The following is an 18177-nucleotide window of genomic DNA, read 5'->3' on the forward strand; positions in this document are numbered from 1 at the left end:
AGAAGCTAATGCTAATCTGCGTGTCTCATCACAGTCAGTGCAGCGCTGCTTCCTGTTGGCTTTGTGCTTGTTGCATCTGCTTGCCTCATCGTATTTGACGCTGTCTTTAGAAGTGGCTCTGAATCTTCAGCAAGTGCACCTGACAAATTATAGGCAGGGAAACTTCATGTGTGGGGATGGGATTTTGCAAAATTGAGGTCTTGCTCACAGGCACTTGTTGACAAATGGTCACACAATGAAACAATTTGGTTGTTTCATTCCACATTTGACCAACACGTAGAATATATCATCCAACTCTAGGCCCAAAAGTGACCTCCGAAGCAGAGTTTGTCTTCTTGCTTGCAGCTCCGCCTGCCTCCAATTTAACAAGACTGTTGTAGGCCCGCCCCTGGTGTCTCATTGGTGGAGCATGGCCACAAATCTCTGTGTGTGAGGCTGCTTGGCACCCAGCTTTTGTGTGTGTGTGTGTGTTTTTGCACGGTGAACCCCAGCAAGCGTCGACATGGGTGAGTGGACCTTCTGCAAAAGAAACGCCACAAGGCAACTTGACACTCACACTACAAACTTAACACGTTTTTTTAAAATCATGGGGTCATTGTGAAGTGCATTTATTTGCTAAGTGCACACTTCCACCATAGTCTTTTGTGTGTGCGTATGTTTGCCCGAATGGGGGGGGGGGGTCTTGCATAAGTGTGACGATCATTACACATCACTGTGTGGGACCTTTTACTGGGGTCGTCTGGTCACTGCCTGACTTTTTCAACAAGGCTGGTGCACTTTTTTTATTCGTGCAGAATGCAGATGACCTTTGAACACACACTAACAAGCTGTAGAACTGGTGATTGCAGAGCAACCAACAAAATGCTAACTTGAATGATCAGTATTGGTTTTGTCCAGTGATGAGGATGAAATGAAAACATGTTTGGAGAGTGTCAGTAGTGTGGGTCCAAAATGCTGAATAGGGATCACTTTTGCCTCTTTGTTTTAATGACGTCAATGTTGTTGTTTTGTTTGGGGTTTTTTTTTTGGTGTGGATTCTGCTCTTCAGCTGTGTCTGGTGTGTTCAGTAGAGGTTGTTTTTTGTTGTTCCTGCTTCTCCTGCTGCTTGTCCTGGGAACACGCCCACACTTTAGACTCGAGTCCTGAGATGACCCCCTCACAGTTGGAAAATTGGGATCATTCGGGTCCACAATGGCTCGACAACACTTTCAACGTAGCAACCCGGAGAAACACAAGTTACTCATTTCCCCCTTGCAGTGGACATGCTGCTGTGGGCCTTGAGTCACTATGAAAATGAAAAAGAAAGAAAGCTAAGAGAAGCAACTGATACACGAATAAATGTGAATGCACTTCTATTTCATACGCTGACGTTTCCATTTCGGCATCTACAAAATTTTTTAGCAAATGGTCGAGTTTCATCGAGCTCCAATCTGGCGTGGTTAATATTTTGTTCACACATGATTGGCCTGAATTTAGATTTTGTGCATACTAAGTTGATGTTCAACAAGATGAATCAATTTAATATTCCAAGCATCTATTTAACACAATTTTGTTTACCAAAAAAAACTAAAACATTTGCGATTAGCTGCAAGGGTGACTTCAGCGGCGACATCAGCACCAAAAAATAAATAAATACATTGAAGTGCACTGCACAAAATTTGACATCAAAGGAAGTGTGAGCCTTCGACAAGACAGTTTGCTGAACATAATAAAGGAACGTAGTAATGGCAGCGAATCATTTGAGAGGAAGCTGTGCCTCAATACTGTATCGATGGCCAAAAAGCTCCCGCCGAGACCACGTGATAATGGCGATGTCCAAATTCACAGGCTGCATCGTCCGAGGGTTGCATTCTCCGGCCGCATGACGTCACTTCGGGTGCGACTCGACCACACGTGGTTTGCAAGTTATGGAAGGAATTCACAGGCTGGGTCCTTCGACACCTTCAAAGGCTCTTGTAGTGGAAAGACAAAGTGTCTTTTTGAAGGGCACATAATTGTCTTGAAATTCGTTTTAACATGTTTAAGTGCTTGTGGAAGGTGAGGGTGGAAACGCTGTCCTCATTTGTTTTTGCCCAGGTGGACGCATCTGACAGCTGTGTCGCCGCTTACGTTGCAGTCTTCAGTCGCTCTTTGCTCATAAAATACAACAAAGTCCCTTCTGCGATGCCAAGGACTTGACTTCGGTTGCGACATCGACACCCGGCTAATATTTAGCCCGAACTTGCATAACACTTGTTGATTCTCAGAGCGTTGATTGGAGGGCAACTGGATTGATCCGGTTGCTGTGGCTCCTATTTGCAAGAGAAGCCAAAAAATGAAATGATCTGGATGATTCTGGTTCTGGCCGTCCGTCATCATTCCATCATAATTTCAGGCCAGTCCAGTCAATCTGTCGTCGTTGGTGACAGCCAATCGCCATTGAGAACGACCTTCTTCACACGCAGGCGCAGCACAAACTCGAGTTTAAAAAAACACAACAAACGTTTAGATTTTGGTCCCATAAAACCACCATGGCAAAACCTGCCAACAAAATGTGGGCGGATGTGATTTTGTGCTTAGACAAAATTCTTGATAGTTTTGCAAACAGATCACCGGAAAAACCTGGATGTTGCATTGCATGCGGAATTTTTCCCTTTCGGCTTGGACAACGGGACTAGTTTGTCCCTCTTCAGTCCCAAATATTCCCTCACCTCCGTAATACAAAAAACCCCCCAAAACTTTATTTTCCAGGTATATAGCGCTTTCACAACAGTTGCAGCCGTAACAAAGCACTTTCCAGAACAATTAGCACGTAGCATGTTAGCAGTGCAAATCAACATTGGTGCGCTTACTCTCACAATGGCGACGAGAGCCCCGATGCGTGTCCCTTTCATTTACTGGACGGCGACTAGTTTTTCTGGAGTTCTCAAGTCCATTCCAGCAGTCAGATCGGGGGCGCGCCCCATCCCAAGGAGGACGGGGTCAGGGGTCACACTGGGCCACGGCTGCTACTTCCCGTTTTGTGACCTTTTGCCCTTGCTTGTGCGCAGCTGGCTGCTCAGGATGCGGACCAGGGTACCGTAGCCCGCTCGACGCCATGAAGGGTGAGTGTCTGTGTGGTTATGTCAGCCAGCCTGTGTGTTTCTCACAATGTGCGTGCGTGTGTTTCAAGGCGATCGCGAGAAGATCGTATATCTTCCGTGCATCTACCGAAACACGTCCACCCGCCAGGCCGACTACTTGGCCACCGTGGACGTGGACCCGGAATCTTCATCCTATTGCCAGGTGACGTTGCCGTCGTACATTTCATCATTCTGACACTCCTCCGTTTCATTTTCTCTGTCAGGTTTGAACTTCTCTGTAGAGTTGCAAAGGGCTGGAGCATTTCTGGAAAGTTCCCAGACAAATTCCGTGGGAAGTTCAGAAAAGGAATTGAAACTGACAATTGAGGTTCATTTAATAGAAAGGTGACATATTGTCAATGTCTGTTGTTTTGTCCAAGGCAGACTTTCATATACAGTATTGGAATTAGAAAGCAGGTCATTTCAACAGATTTGTAAGTAGAACGCCATCAAGTTAGATTTTTTATTTAATGGTTTTAGTAAAACCATCATGTTGACTGAAATATGACTCGTCCCCCAACTCAAGCATTCCGAAGGAAAACAAATGCCGCCAAAGTCCCGTTAAAGAGGTCAACGGAAAACAGCCCCATCTCATTTCACGTGCAAACAAAAAGGGCTCTCTGCCTCTGCATCATTGCAGGCTCTAATTTGCTTGTTTTGGTCCCCATTTTGCAAAGTATGAGATTTTCCCAACTTCCCTATCAAAAGCCACCCTTCCATTTTGCAAATGAGTGATGTATTCCTTATTGGTCCACATGCACGGAAAGTTAGGAAGTTGAAACATTCCCCAAAATGTTGCAAGCCTACTGCAATGTCGCCGGTCCAGACGGTTCAGTTTGTTTTGCAGGTCGTGCACCGCCTTCCTATGCCCAATGTCAATGACGAGCTCCACCACAGTGGCTGGAATGCCTGCAGCAGCTGCTTCGGCGATGCGTCCAAGAAGCGGAACCGCCTCATCCTGCCCGCCCTCATCTCCTCTCGGATCTACGTGATCGACGTCGGCACCGAGCCCAGAAAACCCAGACTCCACAAGGTCTGTCGCACAAACGGCAACTGATTTCTACTCGCCGTGCCTGCTTCAAATAAACTCGCTCCTGTCAGCCAAGCTCCGTGCTAATCGATATGTTAGGCTTTGGGGATGAAGTTTTTCCCCCCAAAGGAGAAAACGTTTTGGTCGACAAGCTTTTCTTTGAGGAAGATTGTGGAGTCCTCATGTGGGGACCTGATGGACTTAGTGAGTTAGTCGCATAAACAAGGTCATAAAATGTGCAATGGCCATTTGAAATCGATTGATTCAAAACCAAGTCTTCAACTAACCAGATGGTTCAAATATACAGTCAAGTAGGGACCAAACCCGGCCCCCAATAGCCAAAAACCACCAAAAACTGGAAAGCCCTGCTTACAGATGTCACAGGATGGCATCAAAATAATATGGTTGCAGTGGCCGAGAACTACCGATTTGGTCTCTAAGGTCTTGATATTGACTACTGTGGTCCTTGGTCTCTGATTTTGATCACCGAGCATGAGCGTTTGGATCAAGTTACGTGTGTGACTCTCAAGTCCTAACCTTCCAGTCTCAAGTGAGTCCCTAAATGCTTTTGTTTTGGGGCGAGTCCAGTCCTCCAGCTAATGTCGTCTTGCACGCGGTTTCTGGCGAGTCCTGGCCTCCGGGCTCTTGGCCACTGAGTAAAGCGGTTCTTGGGTTTTCAGAGTATGGCAGCCCTTGTTTTGTTCCCAGACCGTGGAGCCGGTGGACCTCTATTGGAAGTGTGGCCTGGCCAACCCCCACACAACCCACTGCCTGGGCAGCGGTCAGATCCTGATCAGTTGCATGGGCGACCCGTCCGGGGGCGGCAAAGGTTAGAGCGGGACTAGAGAGCACCACCTGACCGCTACAAGTTTTGGGACTCACCTTCTCTGTTGCCCCCTCAGGTGGCTTTGTGCTACTGGACGGCGAGACATTTGACGTGATCGGCAACTGGGAGCAGCCCGGTGAGGCGGCCCCCTTCGGCTACGACTTTTGGTACCAGCCTCGCCACAACGTGATGATCAGCAGCGAGTGGGGGGCCCCCAAAGCCCTCGCTAATGGGTTCAATCCTGCTCATGTCGCAGAAGGTGAGAACAAAGACAAGAAGGACCTCGTCTGATGTCTTTCATTCACAAAAATGCCCCGGACTCTCAAGACCTTTTAAAAAGCATTTTGTTGTTCTTTTTAATTAGCTGCTCTCCGCTAACCCAAGTGTACTACCGGGTCCTCATAGACTGAGTATCGGGTTCTAGTTGTCCCAAATCAGGATTTCACAAATTTCCGGAAGTCCAAAGTCAGCACTTCACAGATTGATCTTCAGGTTACTAGAAATAACAAATTAGGTACCTGACAGGTTGAGGTTCTAGTAGGCACATCGTCAGCATCTGAATCTTGACCATAAGGACCAATGTGAGTTCCTTGTTGTTCCAGGCCATTACGGTACTTCCCTCCACGTGTGGGACTGGACCACCCACAAGAGGGTGCAGACGCTGGATCTGGGAGAAGAGGGCGCTATTCCTCTTGAAATCCGCTTTCTCCACGACCCAAACGCCACTGAAGGTTTTGTGGGCTGCGCTCTCAAGGGGAGCGTGTTCCGCTTCTACAGAGCACCAGTGAGCAATCCCTAGCGCAATCCATTAACCTCTCGACCAGCGAGGCCCCAAATATGCGTTCCACGTGACGGGACCAGGACCAACTGGCCTCTATCTGGTTTTGACGCTGCCGCCCTCCTCCACGGTCACCTTATTGTTTGTCCTTTTTCGCACAGTTCTATGTTCCACGTTCCATGTTGTCCTTCAGACAGGGAAGTGGGCTGCAGAAAAGGTCATCGGCATTCCCAGTAAGAAAGTCGAAGGATGGATGCTGCCTGACATGCCAGGTCTGCATCAACGTCCGCCAAAGCTGTCGGTCTGTCTCTTGGTCCCCCCCCTGTCCAACACCTCTCCTTATGTATGTAGCCCTGATCACGGACATCTTGATCTCCTTGGATGACCGCTTCCTTTACTTCAGCAACTGGCTCCACGGTGACATCAGACAGTATGACATCAGCGACACCAGGAACCCTCGACTGGTTGGACAGGTCTCGCCTATCACGTGACAGGATGTCCAGCAAGGCGCAACCCTTTGTGGGAGAGACGCTTTTACTTTCCGTCTGTTTGGCTGCAGGTGTTTTTGGGAGGCAGCATCACCAACGACGGACCAGTCCGAGTTCTGGAGGACCCGGAAAACCAGCCACAGCCCCAGCCCCGTTTTATTCAGGTTTCTCAGACAGAACAACTGCCTCACAATTTCTCATCTATGCCTATCTGACGGCAACCTGCCTGCCTGACTATTTATCTTGCGAGCGGTCAGTCATCTCTGTCTACCTGCCTACTGTATCCATCCGTTTCTCTGTCAAGTTATCTGTTGTCTATCTTACTACCTATTCACTCCGTCTACACTATCTGTCTGTCTCTCAACCTACCCGTTTTATCTACACCAGCTGTCTGCTTATTGGTCTGTCTAGCCCGCTAGTAATCTGTGGTCTACCTACTTGTCTATCTGCCTGTCTTTGTGCGCGTGTGTGTCTAGGGGAAGCGAGTCTACGGTGGTCCTCAGATGTTACAATTAAGTTTGGATGGTGAAAGGCTGTATGTAACTACGTCACTTTACAGTGGCTGGGACAAACAGTTCTACCCTGAAATGGTCCGGTTAGTGTATTTCTCATGCCTTCTCACACACATAGGTTTGTTTTTTTTAGTTTGTATGGCTTTGGTCCATGATGATGCTAACGTGCTAATGTCATTTTTAGGGAGGGGTCAGTAATGATGCAGATCGACGTGGACACCTCGAAGGGGGGTCTGACCCCCAACGAGAAGTTCCTTGTGGATTTCGGTAATGAGCCTGGTGGTCCGGCACTGGCTCACGAGCTGAGATACCCCGGAGGAGACTGCACGTCCGACATCTGGCTGTGAGGGCCCTAACCCCCGTCCCCCCTCCAAACATTCCCTGCTTCTTCTTAGGTTGCCTGTGAGTTAGACTTGATCTGTACTTCCCACTTTAAGATCATCAGGTTTTGTTTAAATGTTAGGAACACATCAGCGATTGAAATGCATATTCAAATCACTTGTATGATGATTGTGAGCTGACAAACACAGCAGCACCACTAGGGTCCATGACTATACTTATACAATAAATGTATCTTCCCCCAAAAGGCCTGCTGAGGGGAGTGTTTGACCAAAAAAAAAAAAAAAAGCCAACTGAGGCCAGACTGATTGATTATTGCCACCTGATTTGGAGTCACTTTCAATAAATAGGCACCCCAGCTTGAAAAAAGCATTGGGGTCAAATTGGATCAGGCCATTCTTCTGGGTTTACTCTTCACATGTGAAGTGAACAATATTTCTAAGTTGAGGTTTGTGTGATGGCCGCACGTCTTGACTGTAGCAATTCTCTCGAAAAAAAATTCACGCGAGCATCTCTGAGACCAGATAGTCACCGCAAGGCACTTGCATCCGTCTCATCTCAGGCTGAGTGACATCATTGCCATTTTGCCATCCTCGCGCTGGCTACAGACAAAGATAACGTCGAGAGCCTTCAACTGTCACACTCCTCTTTTTCAGCTGAGGTGAGTAGGAGGGTGCTGCATTCACTCAATTACTCCAGTAACTTTTGCAAATGGCGCTCATTGGGGTACTTTCAATGCAGCATACATTTTTGTAAGTTATTCGTCATTGGTGCTACTTGGAGAGGTAAATGTTTTTTTCGGTTTGAGAAGCACTATTCGATGCGGTAAAGAACATTTGTTTATTCATTTTAATTTTGACGCAAGCACGTTTCCGGAATGTTGACCGGACCAACATGGCGGCGAGGTAGGCGTGTAAAAGAGAACGAGCGGCGAGGCACATAAAAAAGCGTGTCTCCCCCTAGCGGCCAATGGCCATTATCCGCTGCGGCTGCGGCCAGTCGGCAACATCAATGGGGCGACAAAGTTGACTTGACGACACGATTGACGGCCGCCGGAGTTCAACAAGGTACGAGCAAGCCGCCCGTAAACACGTCACACAGCTCAATCAACGTTAGCTTAGCTTTTAGCTTCCCATCTAGCTCAAGCGTTTACTCGACATACATAGCAACAGTTGGCTAACGCTGGTGAGGCTAAATAGCCTCCCTGAGCGAGCTTGGGCAGCCTTGCAGCCGCAGACGCTCGGGCTAATCGACTGGTAGCCGATTGTTAGCCACTAGCCCCCACTTGTGCTAATCCGATGAATACTCGATGCTCGTCCAGAATGTGTTCATGTCATCTGCTGGCCCACAAAGGCGTGTTGATGTGGAGTTCCGAGGGCGCAATTTGCTGATTTGAATCTCATGTTTATGTTCAGTTCGGTGGCGCGTCCAGTCCACGGAGCCGTGCTGATGACTGACAGGCGACCAGTCCGTTGTTTTTCTTGAGTGCCGAGAAAAGTCCACGCACCCTCTGTTTAAATGGCCGGTTTTGGGGATATTAGAATAAAAGACTGGGGGAAAGGGGTCCTAAGATGTCCGTTCAAAATCCAGTGATGAAATAACCGCGTTCGCATCACGAGAATTCGCAACGCGCAAGGCTCGAAATAACTTTTTCCTTGAGGAGCAGTTTTCACTGAAGTTGATTTTCATTTTTTTGCCAGTAGATATCTCAAGCACGCGTTTTATTCCACAATAAAAATAGGCCAATGTGACGGAGAGTTGATTGTAGGGTTGCAGCTGTGGTCGGTTCAATTTGTATTTGGAACCAATATGACCCAATTACATGGACTCATGGTTACCGTTGCCTAAGCAACAACCCATTTAAATTTTGTGTAGTAATTAGACTGTCCCTTTGCCAAATGGACTGAGCCACATCAAGAAAATAGGTTCGGCTGCTTTTCCACTGCTTTTGCATTTGACGTGCAGTAACACATAAGCAACCTGTCAACACTTGACACATGTCGACTTGCAAACATGCCAAATTCAAAATTTGTCCCGAAATTTCTGCAATTACCCTTGATTGAAACCCTAATAGTCTGGCTTTCGGTGTTTCAGAGAAATCCGATAAGCTACAAAAATGTCCTTGTGATAAAAGGACATGCGTCATAGCACCACCACCATCTGTCCCTCATTTCGGATTGAACATTGAAATCAGAAACGGAGCCGTTTCCCATTCTTCTTTCCTTCCTTTGTGGTTTTTATAGTTCATCTTCTAAAATGCTGTCAAGACCATTATTTCACCTCTGCTGAATGAATGAATGGTCTCTTGGAAGAATGGATGAGAATGGGCATAAGTGAACCACGTCAAAATCCAATAAAAAGAAAACATGGAAAAAAATAACAACAACCCCCAAGTGGTTTGTGACTTTGGTAGTAGTCCAAAAAATCTTTGCTTTGCGCCTTTTCATCTTGTTTGTGGGTTTTAGCCGCTCACAACTGTTTGTGATGTAGCACCATCCTCTTGGCGTCCATTTGCAACTTTAGCCCGGAGAAAAAAAATCAACTCTCCAACCAGTCGGACAAGTTTGAATGATAGCGGTTTTCTGGCACCAAATTACGCCGAGGAGTAGGTGTTGACAACGTAACCACCCGTGTTCATGTGTGTGCGCACTGTAGTGGAGGTGGGCGGAGCCTCCCTCCCGTCGCTCTCAATGGAGGAAAAGAAGGCGGAGCTCTCCCCTGCCCCCTCGGAACACGACAGCCCCTCGCTGCACCCGGGCCCCGCCCCTGCCGGCACGCCTCCACTGGGCGTTATCAGCGAGGGGGCTGGCGAGGCAGCGGCGGGCGAGGGCGCGGGGCCACTGATCGACGCGGCGGCGGCTGAGATTGCGTGTCGGGAAGTCCTGCACAAGCTCAAATTGAGACATACCGACCCCGCTCGCGACGGCGACGGGCCGGCCGTAGCCGACCAAGACCGGGACCAGGAGGAAGAGGGCTGGGCGGAGGGCGGCCGGCGGCGGCGACGGCCCAACCCATCCAAACAGTCATGGCTCCTGCGCCTGTTTGAGTCCAAACTCTTTGATGTGTCCATGGCCATCTCCTACCTGCACAACTCCAAGGAGCCTGGCGTGCAGGCCTACATTGGCAACCGACTCTTCAGTTTCCCGCACGACGAGGTCGACTTCTTCCTGCCGCAGCTCCTCAACATGTACGTGCACATGGACGAGCACGTCGGCGATGCCATCAAACCTTACGTGGTGGGTGCACGCGCACATGCATGCGCGATCTGCGCACAGGTATTCAAACACACATGTATATACAGGTACATCCACACAGTACAGTACCGCATACCGGTGGGGGGGGCAGTTGGGGGGGGGGGGTGTCTTCCCCTTCCAGGCTGCAACAGATGCCTGATGCCTAGTGGGCAACATTGAACACTGTGAAACAAGGTTAGCTAGCATGACATGAGAGTCGGTTTCCAGAGATGAAACCGACACATCCCCCACTCCAAGCGGGAGAAGCGGGGGCAAGAGCGAGAGGATCGGCGGTGGTAAAAGAAGCTAACATGCAGTTTAACTCGATGTCAATAAAAATAAGTCCGAATTGGAGATTCAAGCATTTGTACTTAACCTATTTAATCCCAATTTTTCCCCAGACATTTAAAAATCAAAATCAGGTGTCATTGGTTGCCCTTTTAACTCATTCACTCCCAAAGACGTTTTTAAACGTGCCTAGTTTTTAAACGTCTTTTCAGACTTGGTCTAGAATTGGCTGATACTGAATGAGTTAAGTAATCAGTAATAATTTTTTTTAGGGCCATGTAAATTAAATCATTGTTGTCCTTCACAAATGTGACCGGTGGGATTAAATGGGTTAAGAGGCAGCCCAAATTTTCACTGGTAAGGCATAACAGATTACTGGAGCTCCAAGAGACTCTTGGACCGGCATTGTTGCCAACCAAGGTTTGTGGACAGAATGTACGCTACCACTAAGTAAGACAGGAAAGTGCAAACCCATGAGATGTTTTCCGAGTAAGTCACAAAACCTTCAAACGGCATTTGAAGTTGACCACATCATCTCACAAGCCAGAGACTCAAAACACCCGCCAAGCGACTCCAGGTACTAACATCACCCGTTAGGCCACATGTACTTTTGCCACTTGCTGACTGGCCGGCCACTGTTCTCATAAAATGTACAATATGTCAATTTGTGACTTTCAAGAAAGTCATAAAAAAAAAAGTTTGTTTTTTTTTTAACTTTTTTTTTTTCTGTTATTTGAGTGAAAGTTGATTTCAAGTAGGGCAGTACGAAAAAGAAGCCCATGTGCGTGTTTCTCTGGCGCGTGTCCCTCAGGTGCATCGCTGCAGGCAGAGCATCTCCTTCAGCCTGCAATGCGTGTGGCTGCTGGCGGCGTACTCGTCCGACATGCACATCTCCACGCAGCGCCACTCGCGAGGCGCCAAGCTGCGCAAGCTCATCCTGTCCGACCAGCTCAAGCCGGCCGCCGCCCGCGCCCGCCGGGACCCCCTGATGCTCACGCCCTTCTGCGCCGCCGCGCCCGCCGCCGAGCACGGCCTGTCGCCTTCCAAACGCACGCACCAACGCTCCAAGTCCGACGCCGCCGTGGCCGTCAGCCTGAGCAGCAACCTCAAGAGGACGGCCAGCAACCCCAAAGTGGAGAGCAGCTACGACGAGGTGAGGTAACCGCGGTGTGTTATCGAGATTACCGCTAAAATAGCACCACTGCGTTTTTGCGTGGACACGTTTTCTTATACTTATATCTGCACCACTCGCATAGCCATCTGCTCTTCTTTTTTGCGGATCTTGTTGTCATCAGGAAGTTGTGCTACGACGCTTGTCTGATGGCCACCACACCTTTTTCATCTCAGTTCGCGGCGTACGCACGAGGCGGTGAAATCTTTCGCTTCGCGTTAGCAGAACAGCCGCTTCCACGCCACTGCCGGTCTGCAGCTGATGATGATTTTGCCCGACAGAGCCGCCCGCTTACATGGATGAATTCTTCTGTTTAAATCGGATTTCACGATGGTAGCGTTATACGAACTAGTGATGGCACATGCGATGTCTACTTGCAAAAAATTGTTTGGGTTTAGTTCCCTGAATCTGAAATGCTGCTCTTTTGTGCAACCTTCACCTCAGGAAATCCTTCTTGGATATAGAAAAGACCAAAGTAGAGTGTTTTTTTTTTTTTTTTTTTTTTTTAAAGTTTTAAGGAATGTTTCCAGTCTGGATTTCACATTGACTCAAATTGGGTTTTGGAGAACCGCTTGGACTGCTGCTTCACGTCTCGGTTCAATTCTGCGCTGCGAATGCGTGCGTACTTAAAAGCCACTTGATACCCCCCCGCGTACGTGCAGGCGACAACAACCGCGTTGCATCACGTTGCATCACGTGCTCCCAAAGTCAAAGCAAAGACTCGGTGTGACCGATTAGAAATTGTGAGGCAGGAGGCTCAGTCGACGACCTCCTCTGACCTCTAACCTATGACCCTCAGGAAACTTCCAGCGTGGAGTTCGTCGACGTTGTTAGCACCGCCGTAAGTTTTGCAACTTGAGCCCGTATGTGCTGCATTGTGGGAAAAGGGCGCTGCCGACGATCAGGCTGACGTTTCGTTTCTGGTTCTCTGCCGCCGCTTCCTTTTTTTTCTTTCTCATTCTTCCTCTTCCTGGATGTGGGTGTGTTGTTGCTTGTGGGTGTGACAATCATGGGATCTTGATGAGGGAGTGTCAATGAAGGAACAAGCCACGCTCCGATCAGGCCACACCACGGCGCTGCTTGACCCGCCGACCTCCACTCACACAAGACCAGATCTTCGCTTCTGGTCTTCATCTTGATATTGAGACCTTGTTTCAAATGAGACAATGACGTCACGGAAGCTTGCTGAAAGGAACCCGCTGGATGGAAAGCTTTGAGGGTTTAGGAGGCCTCATCTGGTCCTGATGGCCACTAATAATTGTATTTGTCAAGTGCAAAAAAAACCCCAAAAAGTAAATATGTATCGCATATGAAAGTCAACTCTGATTCTCGAAGGACTGTTTGACCTTTGTTGTTCTGTCCATTGCTGGCGAAATAAATGCCTCTGTTTGAAATGAATTGACAAAGATGAAAACAAAGGACATTTTTGCTGTCATTTTAGTTCATTTCAGTGTTCTGGAGATAAAATGTGTTTTCGGTTCGAATTTCTTTTTAAAAAGCAGTTTTGTTTTTGTCAACCGAAAATGTTGTTTTCAGTTTACTTGGTTAGTTCTTGTTCATAACCTTGGGAGTATATGAAAAGTGGCAGTCTGGAGCCCTTTTTGCAAATTTTCTGCCGCAAAAACTAACACTCGCCGACTTGTGGTGTTTCGGTGGTCCCCGTCCGCCCGCAGCCCGTGCGCCTGGCGCCGCAGCGCGACTTCATCAAGTCTCTGATGGGCATCGGCAGGCGTCTGGCCACGCTGCCCACCAAGGAGCAGAAGACGCAGCGGCTCATCTCGGAGCTGTCGCTGCTCAACCACAAGCTGCCCGCTCGCGTCTGGCTGCCCACCGCCCCCTTCGAGCACCATGTGGTGCGCGTGCCGCACACGCAGGCCGTCGTGCTCAACTCCAAGGACAAGGTGAGAGCCACCCGCCCGCCATCTTCACAGGGGAGCCTCGAGTGAGTGAGTCGAGTGAAAGAGTTGTTGTTGGTTTTTTTTTTTTTAATACTCATTCAGCCAACTCTGACTCCGCAGGCACCCTACCTCATTTATGTGGAGGTTCTGGAGGTGGACGACTTTGAGACGTCCAACGTGCCGGCTCGAATACCCGAGAACCGCATCAGGAGCACACGCTCGGTGGAGCACCTACCCGACTGCGGCATGAGCGCCGAGCAGCGCGCCGGAAGCTTCTCCACTGTCCCCAACTACGACAACGACGACGAGGCCTGGTCGGTGGACGACATCGGCGAGCTGCAGGTGGAGGTGCGTGTCCGCCCGGCTGCTCCCGGACCAGAAATTTCTGCCTCCGTCGCGGCCGTGTGACAGGAATGTGGGCCTTTTTCCGGCAGCTTCCGGAGGTTCACGCCAGCTGCGACAATATCAGTCAGTTCTCCGTGGATAGTGTGGGCAGTCTGGAGAGCAAAGAACCCGTCTTCATCGCCGCCGGTGACATCAGGTTGGTCCTCCGCTTCCAGACACACAGAATATTTGGTTCTAATGCTATATAAGTCACATCAAGTCAACTGTATTTATAGAGCGCTTTCAAACAGCCATCGCTGCATACAAAGTGCTGTACATGGAGCAATTTAACATGCACAATAAACAGTAAGACGAATCGGTAATAAAGGCGGTAGAAAGCACCAAACAGAAAAACCAAGAACAAATCTAAGTCATGCATATAAACACGGAGCCTACCAAAATAAAGTTTGGACTCTCTTCTTTCAGCAGAAAAAAAAATCGTTTCTATCTCGTTCCATTCTTCAGCAAGCGGCATTACAAAATGGCTAAGTTTCATGGAAATGGCGATTCCTGCCAGCAAAAAAAAAAAAAAAATGGAGAAAATGGAGCTTTTTGTAAAAGCATGCATTTCAATCACGTGAGGCACCACTGCCACTTACTGGTCGCTTTTTTACATGATTTACAATGCAAATGGCTTATTCTCATTCACAGATTGCATCAGACCCTCCTCCTCTTTATGACGCAAAAAATAAAAAAAGACTTAGGCGTACAAGTACGTCCTTGGTAGGCGGGGCCTAATTTTAAAAAGCAAGTACGTCTTGTGGAATAAAAGAGTTAATGAACGGGTGTCATGCCGGGTCGTCAACAACGGTTTGACGTTTCCGCCGACGTGTTAGTGCAGGGGTCGGCAACCCAGAATGTTGAAAGAGCCATATAGGACAAAAAAACTAACAAAAAACAAATATGCCTGGAGCCGCAAAAAAATAAAAGCCTTCTATAAAACTTACAATGAAGGAAACACATGCTGTATGTTTGTAAGAGACTGGAATGTCTCTGAATTGTTTATTTGTTGTGTGTTTCACAAACGCCCCCATAGAATTTATTTTGTAATTTCCTCGCTTGATTTTTTTTTTGTTTTGGTGTACAGTATTAGTTTCGCTTTTCTTAGTGTCAGTGAAGTGATCATTCATTTTCATTTTTCTGAGGCTGTCTTTGAACGCCTCTCGAGTCGAACGAGAAGAGAGAAGGCACGGCGTCGGATGCAGACGTGTCTGCGTCGAGACTGTTAAAAGCATAAATAAAGTGTACATTTTAAAAAACTAACACCACAGCTCTCCTTTTTCGGAGCTGCAACATGCATCTACTGTATATCTATTTGAGCTATATTAGCCTACTATCAAAATCTTTTTCCACTTTCAAACATTTTTTTTATAAAGCTCCAGGGAGGCACTAGATGTCGCTAAAGAGCCACATGCGGCCGCGTGTTGCCGACCCCCGTGTTCGTGTGTATGACAGGACGGCGTGTTCATCATTCCTGATAATAATAATAATAATAGATTTTATTTTTAAGCGCCTTTCAAGACACCCAAGGACACTTTACAATAACAAAAAACACAAAACAATACGCGTTGAGCAGCGGCAGCCAAAACGCGCCAGCGTTCACTCAACCCGAAAGTCAGAAAGAAACAAGGGAGGGAGAGGGGGAGAAAAAAAAACCCCACGCTCGAACTACCCTCATTTGAGGATAATTTGAGTGAGGCAAAAAACTCCTGCACAAGCATATGACAGTTACAACAGGTCACAAGACATAAACAATGATGCCGTATCCGTCAATTTGTTGACGTATCCGTCAACGCGTTACTGTGTCAACATGTCACCTCGGAACGCTCGTTTGCAGGCGGCGTCTGTCGGAGCAGCTGGCGCAGACGCCGACCACTTTCAAACGGGACCCCGAGGACCCGTCGGCCGTGGCCCTCAAGGAGCCATGGGAGGAGAAAGTTCGGTAGGCGTCCGTCACTTGCCACTTTGGCTTCCGTTGCCGCGCGCGGCCCCTAACCTCGGCCATCTTGTACAGGCGGATCCGCGAGGGTTCGCCTTACGGGCACATGCCCACGTGGCGCCTGCTGTCTGTCATCGTCAAGTGCGGCGACGACCTCCGTCAGGAGCTGCTGGCCTTCCAAGTGCTGTGGCAGTTGAAAGTAAGTCGTCATCCGGAAACGCGCCGACGCTGTCAGATAGCCGTCTTAGCCCCTCTCTCACTCCCCCTTTGCCCCCCCCCCCCAGTCCATCTGGGAAGCGGAACGTGTGCCGCTTTGGATCAAGCCCTACAAGATCCTGGTTCTGTCATCGGACAGCGGCATGATCGAGCCGGTGGTGAACGCCGTGTCGCTGCATCAGGTGAAGAAGCACAGCCAGCTGTCTCTGCTGGACTACTTCCTGCAGGAACACGGGGCGCCCACCACCGAAGCCTTCCTGTCGGCGCAGAGGAACTTTGTGCAGAGCTGTGCTGGCTACAGCCTGATTTGCTATTTGCTGCAGGTCAAGGACAGGTCAGTGCAAAGCAACTTCGCCTCCATACATCATCGTCCCCTGCAGTACATTGGGCATTTTTTTATTGTACACTTATTCAACTGCAGTCCCGTTGAGCTAAAAAGACACTTTCTCATTGAGGCCTTTTTTGTCCTGGCCGGAAGAAATCAAGGCGGCACAGAATTTCTTCAGTTGCACTGGATAAAAACAGAGGATTGGATGTTTGGTCCCAGTGGGCCTCGTACCTCTACATCCCATCCTGCTGATTGGGCCTCTGGCGCCTTATCTAAAGCCAACAGTCTCTAACTTGGGTCTGAAACTGAACAGTGATATTAAATTGGACCGACAAATTGATGCTGTTGTTAAATTCATCTTTTTTTAAACTTAGGCAGCTAGCTAAGTTAACGATTCTTACAACAGCGTTTAGAAACACAAAGGCTGTCTGTACAGTTTTGGAGATCTTTTCTTGAATTTATTTTCAAATATTTAAATGGTTCCCCCCCACCTCACCCCTCCCTTACTTCTCTGAGATCCTCCACTCCTATGCACTTGCCCGGTGCCTCAGGTCTACGGACCAAGCCTCTGAGGGGATCGTGCCTTGCGTTACAACTGAGTACGATTTGGGCTCGGTCTAAAACTTGGGACTTTCTGGCATCCCGTCAGGCACAATGGCAACATCCTGCTGGACGCGTGTGGCCACATCATCCACATAGACTTTGGCTTCATCCTGTCCAGCTCTCCCAAGAACCTTGGCTTCGAGACGTCAGCCTTCAAACTCACCGCCGAGTTTGTCGAGGTCTCGTGTCATCCCGTCGGCCTCCACGCTCGCCGTAGCCGCATCTTCATCGTGTGTGTGTGTGTGTGTGTGTGTGTGTGTGTCAGGTGATGGGCGGTCCCGACGGCGACATGTTCAACTACTACAAGATGTTGATGCTCCAGGGCCTGATCGCCGCCCGGAAGCACATGGAGCGCGTGCTGCAGATTGTCGAGATCATGCAACAAGGTCGGCAGCACACGCCAAGAACACACAAACTAACATGGCACAAGCCCATGAGCTGACGGCAGGTGCGTGTGTGCGCGCGACAGGCTCACAGCTGCCCTGCTTCCACGGCTCGAGCACCATGCGAGGCCTGAAGGAGCGCTTCCACATGAGCCTGACCGAGGAGCAGTTGCAACTGCTAGTGGAGCAGATGGTGGTGGGCTCCATGCGCTCGCTCACCACCAAACTCTATGACGGCTTTCAGTATTTCACCAACGGCATCATGTGACCGCCGCCACATTCGGGGACCACCGCACCGTGACAAAGGAGACAATGACAATTGCATTCTCAGGTGTTTTTGTTTTTTTTTTGTCACTGGCGTGTCGGTCAGTGTTCCGTGGAGAAAGGTTTGTGTAACATTCCCCACGTTTTTGCTCGTTTAGTTCCTTTTGTTGGGTGTGCCCAGTCCTCGTTAACCACAGTGACCTGTCAATCATTACCACTCCTAACATGGCCCCGCCCACTTTTTTTACAGGCACTCGCTTGGAAACGTGAAAGGAAGTGATGATTTGATGGCCTTTTGAAACAAATGTACTGTTCAATGCTTTTTGGACGCACCCAAATAAAAGTGTGACGAAAAGTTTAACTTGAAACTGTTTCTGCTTGTGAAACAAGAAATTG

General features: G+C 48.7%; 2 protein-coding genes across 3 annotated transcripts; both read left to right on the forward strand.

The window, feature by feature from the left end:
- The first annotated feature begins 395 nt into the window (after positions 1-395).
- On the forward strand, positions 396-7462 carry selenbp1 (selenium binding protein 1). Its single transcript, XM_086114086.1, has 12 exons — positions 396-506; positions 3030-3083; positions 3152-3264; positions 3949-4134; positions 4840-4960; positions 5034-5216; positions 5560-5741; positions 5929-6007; positions 6087-6208; positions 6295-6387; positions 6700-6818; positions 6920-7462. Exons 1-12 carry the CDS (start codon positions 503-505, stop codon positions 7080-7082), a joined length of 1419 nt encoding a protein of 472 aa, XP_085970212.1. The 5' UTR covers positions 396-502; the 3' UTR covers positions 7083-7462.
- A 514-nt stretch (positions 7463-7976) lies between these two features.
- Positions 7977-18142, forward strand: pi4kb (phosphatidylinositol 4-kinase, catalytic, beta). Of its 2 annotated transcripts, XM_086114021.1 has the most exons (13): positions 7977-8141; positions 9730-10310; positions 11407-11748; positions 12566-12607; positions 13440-13667; positions 13785-14012; positions 14099-14205; positions 15886-15990; positions 16063-16186; positions 16272-16537; positions 17181-17313; positions 17400-17520; positions 17604-18142. In XM_086114021.1, the coding sequence occupies exons 2-13, from the start codon at positions 9765-9767 to the stop codon at positions 17783-17785; spliced, it is 2424 nt and encodes an 807-aa protein (XP_085970147.1). In that variant the 5' UTR covers positions 7977-8141; positions 9730-9764; the 3' UTR covers positions 17786-18142. The 2 variants fall into 2 exon arrangements, with proteins under 2 accessions (XP_085970147.1, XP_085970148.1); XM_086114022.1 differs by lacking the exon at positions 12566-12607.
- The last annotated feature ends 35 nt before the right edge of the window (positions 18143-18177 follow it).

Source organism: Hippocampus guttulatus, chromosome 6 (genome assembly GCF_054856545.1).
Source record: "Hippocampus guttulatus isolate MCC_2025c chromosome 6, RoL_Hgut_1.0, whole genome shotgun sequence".
NCBI lineage: Eukaryota > Metazoa > Chordata > Actinopteri > Syngnathiformes > Syngnathidae > Hippocampus > Hippocampus guttulatus.